At 38.7% G+C, this 15412-nt stretch overlaps 1 protein-coding gene across 1 annotated transcript in view; it reads right to left on the reverse strand.

The window, feature by feature from the left end:
• The window catches only part of Ccdc18 (coiled-coil domain containing 18), a 127810-nt gene that overhangs the window by 81928 nt on the left and 30470 nt on the right, over window positions 1–15412 (reverse strand). Inside the window, exons 10-13 of the mRNA XM_057772154.1 lie at window positions 10605–10896; window positions 8373–8497; window positions 6487–6647; window positions 473–693 (exon numbers count right to left, since the gene is read on the reverse strand). Coding sequence (XP_057628137.1) covers window positions 473–693; window positions 6487–6647; window positions 8373–8497; window positions 10605–10896 — 799 coding nt within the window. The remainder of the gene's footprint in view (window positions 1–472; window positions 694–6486; window positions 6648–8372; window positions 8498–10604; window positions 10897–15412) is intronic.

Below are 15412 nucleotides of genomic sequence, written 5' to 3' on the forward strand. Positions count from 1 at the left end.
TAACAGGGAGACAATGCCTCAACTAGACGTCTATCTTCTGCCACCAAGTGAAACCTCCAGTGTTAGGAATGGGTTAAATCTAGTTGAGTCACTCACCAAAGGGACCCATGGAAACCCAACATCTCAGGCTATTGCCATGGCTAGTGGTTGCCCTCCACAAACTGGTGATGGTAAGGCCCTATTACTGAAGACAACACCTGCATATCCAATCAGAACCTAAGATCAATAAACGTGTACTATATTACATTAACATGTTTTATTAGTTCCATCAAATTTGAGAACTTTTAACTACTAGGTAGTATCTTCCTACTTTCAATATAAATTAAACATGCATTTCCATTATAGTTTTAAAAGAATGGTACCATTTTTCAAAGCCCTATGAATCTAGACTTCAATGTTTACAAAACCCCATAGCAATACTATTTTTTTACCTCAAAGTTTAGCACTTATACCCGAATAAATCCAAACTTACTTCACTTTCCAGTTTGCTAGCATTTGAAGCTTTCTCTAGCAGTTCCTCTTGAATTAGCTGAAATTGTCTAGTTCTGTGTGCCATGTTAACCTTCAAATCAGAATTCTCGGATTCTACTTGTATTAGCTTAGCACGCAGTTCTTCTATTCCAGTAGCAAGTCTTTCTTTCTCTCTTTCATACTGCTTGTTAAAAGTATGCTGATTTCTCTCCTTTACATTTTCTGAAATTTAACACAAAAGAAAAATTGCTCTAAATAAAAGTTCTAAGAGTCAAAAATTGACTTAATTACTTGAAAGATTTAATAATAAAGTTTCTTTTCTTATTTAAATAATTAAAGAATATGCAACTTAGTAGCTGTAATACAACACATAAAAAGACTTGTAAAGACAAAAACTCAATTGATACACAAAGGCCTTCAACAAAGTTCAATATTCTATCACAATAAAACAACCTGAGCTGGGCAGTGGTGGCACACGCCTTTAATCCCAGCTCTTGGGAGGCAGAGGCAGGTGAACCTCTGTGAGTTTGAAGCCAGCCTGATCTACAAAAGCTAGTTCCACGAGAGGCCCCAAAGCTATAGAGAAACCCTGCCTCAAAAAAAACCAATAAATAAATAAATAAACAAATAAATAAACAACCTGAAGAAACTAGGCATAGAAGGAAGATAAGTCAGCATAATAAAAGCTTTATACAACAAAACCTTTGGCCAACATTATACTAAATGGGAGAAAAATGGACTATTTCCTTCAAAACCTTGAACAAGACAAGGAGGTTCACTGTCTTGTCTCTTATTTAAAATAGTTTTTTGTTTTTTTGTTTTTTTTTTTTTTTTGATTTTTCGAGACACGGTTTCACCGTAGCTTTTGGTTCCTGTCCTGGAACTAGTTCTTGTAGACCAGGCTGGCCTCGAACTCACAGAGATCTGCCTGCCTCTGCCTCCCGAGTGCTGGGATTAAAGGCGTGTGCCACCACCACTCGGCTTAAAATAGTTCTTAAAGTCTTAGCTAGAAGCCGGGCGATGGTGGCACACGCCTTTAATCCCAGCACTCGGGAGGCAGAGGCAGGCGGATCTCTGTGAGTTCGAGACCAGCCTGATCTACAGAGCTAGTTCCAGGACAGGCTCCAAAACCACAGAGAAACCCTGTCTCGAAAAACCAAAAAAAAAAAAAGTCTTAGCTAGAGCAATAATATAAGAAAGAAGGGAGGGGGAGGTCCCAATTTGGAAACAGTATGACCTAATATTTAAAGTACTTAGAAATAGCCTAAGGTAGCAAAAGACTGTTGTTGTCTAATAATCTTTTTGTACACTGTAAAGATGTGTCTTTGCCAAGACACCTTCTGATTGATTTAATAAAGAGTTAAATGGACAATAGCTGGGCAGGAAGAGGTTAAGCAGGACTTCTGGGAAGAAAGAGGGAAGGAAGAGATAAAGCTAGGTGCAGGAGAGACACTAGAGGACATGGAGAGGAAACAGAAGATACAAGATTGAAGAAAGGTAATGCCACAGAATAGAATGCAGATTAATAAATGGGTTAATTTAAGTTATAAGAGCTAGCTAGGAAAAAGCCTAAGCTATAGACCAAACATTCATAATTATTAAGAAGTCTCTGTGTCATTATTTGGGAGCTGACTGATGAGACAGAAAAAGTCTTGCTACAAAAGACCTCTACAATAAAAAAAAATTAAGAGAATGTAGAAAGAAACTAAAGACAACAGTATTAGTTGGAAAGATCTCCTGTGTTCAGATTGGCAGAATTAATTGTGGGAATGGCCACAGAACTCAAAACAAACTAGAGATTCAATTTGAAATACCCATTAAAATTCCAATGGTGTTTTTCACAGAAATGGAAAAACTCTTTTTTTAAACATACCAATCCTAGTTCCCCCTCCCTCCTTTCCTCCAACTCCCCCAACTTTGCCCCCACTCTACACCACCCCAATCTGTTCCTCAGAGAGGGTAAGGCCTCCCTTGGGAAGAAAACTAAGTCTGTCCCATGACCTAGTTGAGGTAGGACCAAGGCTCCCCCACACCCCCACCGCGGGCACCTAGGCTTAGCAAGGTATCTCTCCTTAGAGAATGGGTCAGTTCATGCATTAGGGTTAGATCCTGGTCCCACTGGCAGTAGCCCACATACTGCCCAAGCCACATGATTGTCACCTGCATTCAGGGGGTGAACCTAGTTCTGTCCTATGCAGGTTCCCCAGTTGTCAGTCCAAAGTCAGTGACCTCTCACTATTTCGGGATCAGCTAATTCTGTGGTGGGTTTCCCCATCATGGTCTTGACCACTTTGTGCATTGATGTGGGATTTCCCTCTGTATGCTGTGATTACCACTAATGAATAAATAACTGCTTTGATCCTATAATAGAGCAGGTGGGACAGAGCAGAGCTAGGTGTGGAGGACAGGACTCAATGCTGGGACGAAGAAGGGAGGAGTCAGAGACAAGCCATGGAGCCGTTGCTGGAGACAGACATGCTAAAACCTGGCGGGTAGGCCACAACCTTGTGTGATGCACAGATTAATGGAGATGGGTTAAACTAAGATATAGGAGTTAACAAATAAAAAACTAAGCTAATGAGCCAAGCGCTGATTTAAATAATAACTCTGTGTGATTATTTCAGTTCTGGGTGGCCAGGACAAACAAGCGACCCCCCACAAATACACACTACAGTTCATAACTCTTTCTATTGTACTTCGGGAGCTCGGCCCTGTGCTTAGCTGTGGATCTCTGCATCTGCTTCCATTTGTTTCTGGATGAGGGTTCTAGCTTCTCTGGGGTTGTGGACTATGGGCTGGTCATCCTTTATTTTATGTATGATATCCACTTACACGTGAGTACATACTTCATTTGTCTTTCTGGGTTTGGGTTACCTCACTCAGGATGATTTTTCTAGTTCTGTCCATTTGCCTACAAATTTCAGGATGTCATTGTTTTCTAACCACTGAGTAGTACACCATTGTGTAAATGTATATTTTCTTTATCCGTTCTTCAGTTGAGGGACACATTGAGTATATGCCCAATAGTGGTATTGCTGGGTCTTGAGGTAGATTGATTTCAATTTTCTAAGAAACCACTATACTGGCTGTTTGCACTCCAACCAGCAATAGAGGAGTGTTCCCGACTCCACATCCTCTTCACTGTTTTTTATCTTAACCATTCTGATCAGTGTAGGGTAGTATCTACAAGTTGTTCTGATTTGCATTTCTCTGATGGCTAAGGATATTGAGCATTTCCTTCAGTGTCTTTTGGCCATTTCAGATCTGTTGAGAATTCTGTTTAGATCAGTACCCCATTTTAAATTGGATTATTTGGTAGTTTGATGTTCAGTTTCTTGAATTCTTTGTATATTTTGGAGATCAGCCATCTGTCAGATATAGAGTTGATGAAGATTTTCCCATTCTGTAGGCAGTTGTTTTGTCTTGTTGACGGTGTCCTTTGCTTTACAGAAGCTTCTCAGTTTCAGGCAGTCCCATTTATTAATTGTTGATTGAAGTATGCTACTGCTGTTATATTTAGGAAGTATTTTCAGGTGCCCATGCATTCAAGAGTACTTCCCACTTTCTCCTCTATGAGGATTAGTGCGGTTGGATTTACGTTGAAGTCTTTGATCCATTTGGACTTGAGTTTTATGCATGGGGATAGACATGGATCCATTTGCATTCTTCTACATGTCAACACATAGATATGCTAGTACCATTTGTTGAAGATGTTTTCTTTTTTCCATTTCAAAATTTTAGCTTCTTTGTCAAAAATCAGGTGTTCATAGGTGTATAGTTTAATATCAGGGTCTTCAATTTCATTGGTCCACCTGTCTGCTTTTATGCCAATATCAAGCTTTTTTTTTTCATTACTGTAGCTCTATAATAGAACTTGAAGAGATGGTGATGCCTCCAGATATTCCTTTATTGTACAGGGTTGTTGTCAGGAGCTATTTCCCCCCAAAATTATTGCAGGGACCATTGCCCTGGAGAATTTGCAGAGAGCCCCACACCCCAACGGTATTTAGAACTGTTTTATTGGCAGGGCCTATCCCACACCCAATTATCTGATTAACAGAGAGCTATATGTTAGCGGAACCCGCCTCACATTCCAACTATCTAGAGAACTAGGTGTGTCAACTTGTGACTTCCTGACCAAGGAATTGTGACCTGACCGATCGTAACCTCCTGGCCGGAAGACCTCGTGACCGGCTTGGACCATCTTGGCAAGATCCCTTCCTGCCCCCATCCCAAGCCAAATTCCTCATTCAAGGGCTATATAAGCCACAACCATGACGCTAATAAACGGAGGCTTTGACAAGAACTCTGCTTGGCCTCCTTCCTCTCTCTTGCCCATGTCTTTTCAGATAGCGCCTCTCCGGGACCCTGGAATAACTGACCTGCCAGGCGGGTTACAACCCCTAGTCTAACTGACCCGCCAAGGCGGTCTACAGGTTGTTTTGGCTATCCTGGGTGTTTTGTTTTTCCATATGAAATTTAGTATTGTTCTTCTGAGATCTATTAAGAATTGTGTTAGGATTTTGATGGGCATTGCATTGAACTTGTAAATTGTCATTTTTACTATGTTAATTATATCTATCCATGAGCATGGGAGATCTTCTAATTTTTTGATATCCTCTTCAATTTTATTCTTCAAAGTCTTAAAGCTCTTGACATACAGGTCTTTCACTTGTTTGGTTAGAGTTACCCCAAGATATTTTGTACTGATACTTCACTTGTATTTTAATAAATAAGGCTTGCCTGAAGATTAGAGAGTAAAACAGCCTCACTGGCCAGCCTTAGAGACCAGGTAGTGGTGACACACACTTTTAAACCCATTAGTAGCCACACTAGTTTGCCATAGAAACCGGGCAGTAGTGGTGCATGCCTTTAATCCAACCAAGCCCTAGAGAGGAATATAGGATGAGAGGAGACAGCTCTCACTCTCAGTCTCATTCTGAGATTCCTGGAGGCAGGATCGCCATTTCAGGCTGAGGTAGAGGTATGAGCCAGTGGCTGGCTATTTTGCATTTCTGACCTTTAGGCTGAACCCCAATATCTGTCTCTGGATTTTTATTAATCATGCTACAGATAATGTCTGTCTTTGAGGTTGAGGTGTTTCTAGTATGCAGCAGAAGGATAGATTCTGTTTTCGTATCTAATCTGTTAGCCTGTGTCTTTTTATAGGTGAATTGAGTCCATTTATATCAAGAGATATTAATGACCAGTGGCTGCTAATTCCTGTTATTCTGCTCAGGCCACAGCCTTGTGAGAATTCTGGTCTGGTAGACACCAGCAGCAAGGAGAGAAGGTCAGGTCGTTGCTAGTCAGCCTCTCTGAGTTCTCAGGTTTTCCCCCCAGCTTATGACTCTTGAATCTTATTCACAATTAGAATGATTGAGATTTAGTTAAAGCAACATTTATTGGCAGAAACAGCGCGGGTGCCTGTGGGAGCAGAATTATCAACTGAGTTGCAACTGCTGACACAGATAGCAGATTAAGGCACAGTCACTGTATCAAAGTAAAAATAACACACCTACCTCTACCTCCCAAATGACTGGGATTAAAGGGGTGTGCCTCCATGATTGGCAAACTGACTGTCTATTTGAAACAGGTACATATTATTGGATAAACTTTTGTTTCAGCAATATAATTTTTAAAAAATATTTATTTATTTATTATGTATACAATATTCTGTCTGCGTGTATGTCTGCAGGCCAGAAGAGGGCACCAGACCTCATTACAGATGGTTGTGAGCCACCATGTGGTTGCTGGAATTGAACTCAGAACCTTTGGAAGAACAGGCAATGCTCTTAACTGCTGAGCCATCTCTCCAGCCCCTCAGCAATATAATTTTAAAATAATGCATAGTCTAACAATTATACAATAATTCTTGCTGTCTTTTCAAACCATAAGTATTAATAGGAGACTAAGCGTACTTTTTTTTAATGCTATCAATAATCTGTTCCTTTAGGACACTATCGACAAAAACTGATTATCATTTATTAAAGTAATTCAATATAAAATACTCACCAATTTGACTACCACCTAGTTTAACAGGCTCTGTTTCTAAAGTGTTTACTTTGCCACCTTCTTGAACACCATCACAAGAAGCACACTTCTGAGACAACTGATTCACAGTTAGGTTTGCATGAAGCTTCTGAATTTCAGCCTCTTTTATTGCAAGCTTAATCCTAGTGCAAAAGAAAAGAAGCCAGAAATGACTAAGATTCTATTTTTAAAGTAATATTTTTCACCTTTAAAACTGTAAATACTGGGTCAACAAGATGATTCAGTGAGGAAAGTGCTTGTCTCAGAAGCTTGAGGACCTGAGTTTGGCCCCAGGATCCTATAGTAAGAGAGAAATGACTCCTGGAAGTGGGGTTTAACTCTATGTAACTGCTATGGTGAGTGTGTGTGTGTGTGTGTAATAAAATAATGAAATGAGTAAAAACTTTAAAAATCTGATAACAGTCAACTCTTATGCAAGACACACAAATTCTTCATTTGGTATTTTTTGAAACAAGGTCTCTCCACATAGTTCTGGCTGTCCTGAAACTTACTACGTAGACCAGACTGGCCTCAAACTTAGAAATCCACCAGCTTCTGCCTCCTGAGTGTTGGAATCAGAAGCATGCACACAGCCAGTTAGGAAATGGATTTTCCTAACAAACTACTATTTGGACTACAAGCTGCTTCAGCCACTTTTCAAACATGATTTTAAAAAATCAAAATATAAATACTCTACAACCTATAAGCTCTGTTAATAATGGAACAAAAATTAAAAACTAGGTAACTATCAGAGAGGATGGATAAATTAATTATGACACAGTTCTAGAAAAGATTACTACAACTATTTTTTTAAACATAATTCTTTATTGATTCTTTGGAATTCCTACAACTATTAAGGTAACCAAACAAATGTATCCTTTGACCAATTACTCTATCTTAATAAGGATGGAATTTTTTTAGATTTATTATATACATATATATGTATAAATATATATTTACACACGTACATATAGGTTTTTAGAGATAGGGTTTCTCTGTGTAGCTTTGGAGCTTGTCCTGGAACTCGCTCACAGAGATCCACCTGCCTCTGCCTCCCAAGTGCTGGGATTAAAGGTGTGCGCCACCACCACCTGGTAAGATTTCTTTCACTTTTAATTATGTGTATATGAATGTCTTATAGGATAAGGTATGTAAACATGAATGCAGGTGCTGGCAGAGTCAGAGATATTAGATATCCTAGAGCTGGAATTCCAAGTTGTTGTCAGCAGCCTGACATCAATCCTGGGACTCTTAACATTCTCTGTAACAGCGGTACATTCTCTCACTCTCTCTAGCCCTAAAGAATAGATTTTTTTAAATGATGCTAAGCAAATATAAACATTAGTATACATATTTACAACTATGTAAGAATATAAACATTTACAATATAGATAATATTAAGAATCAATTTTTTTTTTTTTTTTTTGGTTTTTCGAGACAGGGTTTCTCTGTGGTTTTGGAGCCTGTCCTGGAACTAGCTCTTGTAGACCAGGCTGGTCTCGAACTCACAGAGATCCGCCTGCCTCTGCCTCCCGAGTGCTGGGATTAAAGGCGTGCGCCACCACCGCCCGGCTTTTTTTGTCTTTTCGAGACAGGGTTTCTCTGTAGTTTTTTGGTTCCTGTCCTGGAACTCCCTCTGTAGACCAGGCTGGCCTCGAACTCACAGAGATCTGCCTGCCTCTGCCTCCCGAGTGCTGGTATTAAAGGCGTGCGCCACCACCGCCCGGCTTCAATTTTAACTTGGGAAGTCTACATTTTTATAAGATTCTCTGGAATTTCCTGTTTTTTAAACTACTCAACTAACCATCTTAACTTAAAGATTAACAAAACATTCTATTTACTGTAACTTTCAAAACTGAAAAGCATACCTCAATTCCGAAATCATCAATTTATTTGCCTCACAGCAGCCAAGGCAATTGTCCTCCTTGTTAGAAAAAGTATTCGTCTGGTGCTTAGAAAGAGATGACTTATAGCCAACTACTTCTCTTTTTAACTGCAAGTGTAAAAACAAACATTTATAAGCTTATGTATAAGATACAACTGTTTTCTTAGAATTCTCAGGTTAAAAAACATGGAAATAATCTGGCATCGATCAATAGAATGTATAAGCATGTTTGAGTTGTGCAAATCAATATGAATACATTTCAAAACCTAATACTTAATTAAAATGAATTACAGTATTTACATATAGTTTTTTCAAAAACTCACAAAGTTTTTCTAGATGCATCTATATGTAGCAATATTTGGAATATGGATAGGAAAGATATAAGAATTTCAAACTAATACACGATTTTACAACATAGTTATGACAAAGAGCAAAGCACTCAATGACCAAACGCTTCAAGCTATAACCAAATCAAGTTTTCTAGAAATGAAAAGAACTCCATATTCCCAAGTCAGACTTAGCATTTTATGAAACAAAGGACTAAACATATATTATAGCCACCTTTAGAATCATGTGAAATCACTCTTGACACTGAGCACAAATACAAATTTCAATTTAAAATAAGTATATTAAAATGAATATATATCTGCATATTATGAAACAAGGCAACAAATTGTAAACTAACATCTTGGTAAATAACGTCTAAACAGATAAAGCAAAGGCAAGGAGCTTAGAACCTGTTCCTGCTAATTGCTCATTAGGTTAATATTTCTCTGCAACCACATTTTTGAATAGTGAAATGACGTTCTCAAATCTGACAATTTCTTTATGACTGATGACACGTTAATACTGGGGAGAATGTGCCATGCACTCTACCTCCATTCTTAAGTAAACAAACTGTGTCACACCTGTATAATTTTCTCATTCTTACCTTTATTTCATACCTATCAATGTCAAATTTCTGGCACACGGACATTCGCCTTTCTAATCTCATTGGCATACATGAATATTTTTAATTCCATGTTAGTCTAATAAGTATATAAAGTTTCTGAACATTAGCCATCAGAAAAATAAAAATTAAAACCATAGTGAAACACTAGTTCTCACAGACTAAGATGGACATAGAGAGACACAACAAATGTCAACAAAGATGAAGAGAAACAAGAATCAGTACTAGAAGAGTTCTAACTGTGTAGGAATTTTAGGAAACATTTTGATATGAATTTCCCAGAAATTTTATTTTTAGGTATCTATCCAAGAAAAACTGAAACATGTCATCAAAAAAACTTCTATGCCAATATTCACATAAGCACTATTAATACAGACTAAAAGCAGAAATAGCCCAAATGGTCACCAATTGGTATTTAAATAAGATATGGTATATGGATACAACTGAATACTTTTTGTGGTGGTTTGAAAGAAAATATCAGGCGTGGCTTTGTTGGAGGAAGGGTGTCACTGTGGAAGTGGGCACTGAGGTCTCATACATACTCAAGATACCGCCCAGTGTCTCAGTGTACTTCTTTGTTGCCTGCATATCAACATGTAGCAGATCCTTATCCAGCATGGCCACGCCACCATGCTCCCCACCATGATATGGACTAAAGCTCTGAAACTTGTAATTAAACGTTTTTCTTTATAAGAGCTGCCGTGGTCATAGTACCTATTCACAGCAATAGGAACCCTAACTAAGACACTATTCAACACAAAAAAGAAATGAAATACTAATATCTCAATGTGAATGACCCTCAAGAAATGAAAAATAGAGAAAAAAACAACATGCTGTTATAACTGTACTTATATGAAATGTCAAGAATCGACAAATCTATAGAAAAAAAACTATAGCTGGTTTTCCCAAAGTGGGTGTACTAACTGTGGAGGCACCAGCGATCTTCCAGGGGTGGCAAAATATGTAACACTGGAGTGTGGTGACCGTTACAAAGTTGTAACTTTACTAAAACTCACTTAATAGCATACCTTAAAGGAATGAATTTTCAATATATAAATAACACTTCAACAAAAATCTTTTAAAATTCTGTGCAGTTCTTCTATATGGCATCTCAGAGACTAAGAAAGGGTAAGTGTGAGGGAGACAACTGGCTGAACAGACAAGGAGAAGAACGTAAGCCAGTAGAGCAGCCACAAATGATGCTCTGTACCCCAGTGGCTTCCTCTTCCACCGCAGTCAAGCGGACTGCACTTCACACACACTTACCGGCATCTGGGACATAAGTTTTTCTAAGCTCCTCAGCTCCAACCTTGAACTATCTATTTCCTGCTGACACAAATCCAGTCGTTCATTCTGTGCTGCAACACGAACCTTCAATTCTCGGTTTTCATTTATTAAAGAAAATTTTTCTCGCAATACTTCATCTCTGTCTTCTAACTCACTCTCTAGCTTCAGGATACTTTGCCTAGATTCAGTTAACTGTGACATGACTTCTGAATTTTTCATTGCCATAATTCTTAATTTTTCTTTTCCATTGTTATTCTCTTCTTTTAACTGCCTAAGAAGAAAACAGCATTAAACTTAAAATAAAATGAGCATACATTTTCAATAGTCACATTTACATTGTCTTACTTTAAAGCAAGGGCACAAGAAAAAAAAAGGGAAAAGTAGAGGCCAATATTCTATATGAAAATAGCAAATATTCTCAACAAAATGCTGCACACTGAACACAACTATGTTCTGAAGATTCATCACATTTATCCCAAGGGCACAAGGACGGTAGGCCAGGCGTGGTGGCTCGCATGTATTACAAGTACTTCAGAGGGAAAGGCAAAAGAACGGCTGCAAGTTTGGGTCCAGCCTGTGCTATACTGTGCATGCAGACCAGCCCAGGCTACAGTGTGTAAATCTATCTTTTGAACAAAAGAAAAGAGAAACTGATGCTTACAGAACTGAGGACAGCAGGGAACTGTTAGGAGCTGTGTCGTGAATGTAAGAATGCCTTGTTAGAGTTAAACCTCCTTAAAGCTGGAGATATATTCTTCCCACAAGAGGAGAAACTGAGGTGCCAGGGCACTTTCCTGCCACACAAGCATACCAACAAACGCTATGGACTCAAAGGATCTGATACCATTACACCATTTACATCACTGTTTGGACACCAGCCCCTCTCATCTTTGTAGACTTTCAACAGAATTGAAGGAAGATCTGGTTCACCAGGATCTGGGAGGGGAAACGCTAACATACCCCCATGAGAATGTCATTCCCTTCATAAATATTTGTAAATATCCAAACAGAAAACCAAGGGCTGTTGTCCTACTCCCTCAGCACAGTCCATTCCTATCTCTCTTTGGTGTATATGTTTTACTTTGCTTTCCTAAGGAAACTTCTGATTAAATTGTATGTCTCTTGGCTGAATTTCCCGAAGACAGATTACAAAAATATTTATGCTGGGCATTGTGGTGCGTGCCTTTAATCCCCACACTCAGGAAGCAGAAGCAGGCAGATCTAAGAATAGCCTGATCTACAAAGTGAGTTTCAGTAAATATGACCAGGGCTACACAGAGAGACCCTGTGCTGAAAAAAAACAGCAAGGGGCTGGAGAGACGGCTCAGTGGTTAAGAGCATTGCCTGCTCTTCCAAAAGTCCTGAGTTCAATTCCCAGCAACCACATGGTGGCTCACAACCATCTGTAATGAGGTCTGGTGCCCTCTTCTGGCCTGCAGACATACATACAGACAGAATATTGTATGCATAATAAATAAATAAATATTTAAAAAAAAAAAAAAACAACAAGACAGTCTGAAAAAACAAACCAAACTAAAAAAAAAAAAAAAATAGGAAAAATAATTAAAACCAGGCAGTAATAGCTGGGTGTGGTGGCACACGCCTTTAATCCCAGCACTCCTGTGGCAGAGGCTGGCAGATCTATGTCTGTGAGGTTGAGGCCAGCCTGGTCTACAGAGCAAGTTCTAGGACAGCCATGGCTATTACACAAGGAAAACTTATCTTGAAAAACCAAAGAGAGAGAGAGAGAGAGAGAGAGAGAGAGAGAGAGAGAGAGAGAGAGAGAGAGAGAGAGAGAGCTCTTCTTTGAAAGGATAAACAAAGGCTGGGGAGTCAGCTTTGCAATTAAAGGTATTTGCTGTTCCTAATATGGGGAATGAAGTTCAGATCCCAGAGCCCACGTGAGGTGGCTCGCAACTGCTGTAACTCCAGCTCCAAGGGGTCCAATACCATCTCCTGATTTCTGTGGGCCACGACATGCACCTGTACTCACACTAAAAGAATGCACACAAATAATGAAAATAAAAGACAAAAAGATTGGAAAACTGTAAGACAAATTAACCAAAAGAAAAGGAAGATTCAAATTAATAAAATTAGAGATGATTAGTGGCTTTATTCCAGACATGCAGAGGGAGTTTAATTTATGCAAATATAACAAGTCATACAAATGGACACAGAGATAGAAATCGTGTCGAGAGACACGATCATCTCGACAGATACGGAAAACTTCTCTGACAAAATCCACATCTCTTCATACTAAAATTCCTGGAGAGAAAAGTATAGAGAAACACAGCTCAACACAATAAAGGCTAAATACGACAAACTCATAGTGAACATTATGTGAAATAGAAAAAAACACAAAGGCTTCAAAATGTCATCTGCTGCACATGAAACATCCACCGCATGGATTCAGAGCGTGTGCACTGCCTACACCACACAGGTGTAAGACTGGATGTGTCAGAAGACACTGAGGCTCCTGCCCTTCCCTGACGAGTGTGAAAAGAGGGGTCACTGTCCTCATCTGTATTCCCACTGGGGAGAACACCCCAAACCTGGACAGAGACAGCCCTGCGTAAACTCAGTTGTACACAACACAAGAAGACATGAACTTGGGGGTGATACTGAAAGATGTAGGAGGGAGAGGCGAGATTGGAGGAAGAGAGTAATCAGAATATATTATGTATATACACACACATATGAAATTGTCAAAAAACAAAATTAATTTAATAAAATAGAAGTCTAATTACTTGACAAGGGACAGAGATCAGTAGTAGATTACTTATATGACATCTGCAAGGTCATGGAGTTGATCTCCAGTACTGGTATATGGGGAAGCATCAGGAAAGAAGTGTCTAAGTATAAAAATTATTTTATAAGTACTATAAAATATACAGATACAGCTCAATGGTATTGTTGTTCTTATAAAAAGCCCAAGTTCAGTTCTCAGTACCAATAGTAGGTGGCTCAAAACCACATGTAACTCCAGCTGCAGAAACCCAATGCCCTTTTCTAACCTCTGAAGATATCGTATTGACAAACACAACACCCCAACCTGGATGCAGTCACAAATATACACACATTTAAAATAAAGACAAAATCTTTTTAAAAGGTATTTTATAAAATATAAAACAAAAATTTTAGTGATCAAACATTTTATCAGAGAATAATTAGCAGAATTTCACTTCTGCAATCATATGTCTTAATAGATAACATCAGATTCTAGGACTTATTCGAGTAATTTTATCTCATCTACCAAGGCAAAATACTAAATGTACCCACTTTAAGAAAAATGTGTTACAATTATACAATTAAAAAAATTATTTTAATTGTTCTCCTTACCTTAATAGTCTAAGGTTATGAAAATGGATATTAACTTGGTGATGTGGGATTCCCTTTTGTATGCTGTGAATGCGATTGGCTAATTAATAAAGAAAACTGGCTTGGCCTGGTAGGGCAAAAGAATAGAGGTTTTCTATTCTTAGGGAAAACTAAACTGAATGCTGGAAGAAAGAAGGGCAGAGTCAGAGAGAAGCCATGTAGCCCTGCCAGAGAAGAATGCTGGAACTTTAGCAGGTAAGCCACAGCCACATGGCGATACACAGATGACTAGAAATGGGTTAAATCAATATGTAAGTTAGCCAATAAGAAGCTAGAGTAATAGGCCAAGCAGTTACATAATTAATACAGTTTCTGTGTGATTATTTCGGGGTTAAGTGGCCGGGAACAAACAAGTGGCCTCCTTGCTACAAATTTCTGAAAGTTGATCAGAATTATTAGTTATTAAAAAATTATATTGTATAGAGTATCAGAGTCAGCCGATTCAGTTAACATCTTTAATTTTTAAAATTTCTTGATCATTATAATTAATGTGTGTGAAGGAGGGAGGGATAAAGGAAGGGAGAGAAAGGCCACAGCCCTCACGCACAGGCTGGGAGACAGCCATGAGGAGTCAGGTCTCTCCCTCCACATTCATGTGGGTGCCAGCAATCAAATTCACATAGGCTGGCTTATGCAGCAAGTGTCTTTACCACACCTAGCCAGTCCCTAATCTACCTTCCTGACTATGGAAAAATAGTGGCTACTCTCTGAGCCTCTGTTTTTTCTTTTATATAAAAAAAAGAAAGAAAATTACACTCGATAATTTTCTTCCTCTTGAAAGATCTTTAGTAGCTAGCTAATGTGATTACACTCCAAGAGCATTTTCTGTATTGATCTGTATTATTCTACATTTACAATACATTAGAATTAACATGTCTTATTATATTTAAAATGATGGGTTTATAAAATAATTCAGTAAAGAAAATGGAGTACAGACCTAAACAGAGAACTCTGACCAGAGGAATTTAAAATGGCTGAAAGACACTTAAGGAAATGTTCAACATCCTTAGTCATCAGAGAAATGCAAATCAAAACAACTCTGAGATTCCATCTTACACCTGTAAGAATGGCCAAGATCAAAAACACTGATGACAACTTATGCTGGAGAGGTTGTGGGGTAAAGGGAACACTCCTGCATTGCTGGTGGGAATGCAAGCTGGTACAGCCCCTTTGGATGTCAATGTGGTGATTTCTCAGGAAATTAGGAAACAACCTTCCTCGAGACCCAGCAATACCACATTTGGGTATATACCCAAAGGATGCTCAATTGTACAACAAAGACATGTGCTCAACTATGTTCATAGCAGCATTATTTGTCACAGCCAGAACCTGGAAACAACCTAAATGCCCCTTGACCGAAGAATGGATAAGAAAAATGTGGTATATTTACACAATGGAGTACTACACTG

Source organism: Chionomys nivalis, chromosome 6, assembly GCF_950005125.1.
Source record: "Chionomys nivalis chromosome 6, mChiNiv1.1, whole genome shotgun sequence".
NCBI classification, from domain to species: Eukaryota; Metazoa; Chordata; class Mammalia; order Rodentia; family Cricetidae; genus Chionomys; species Chionomys nivalis.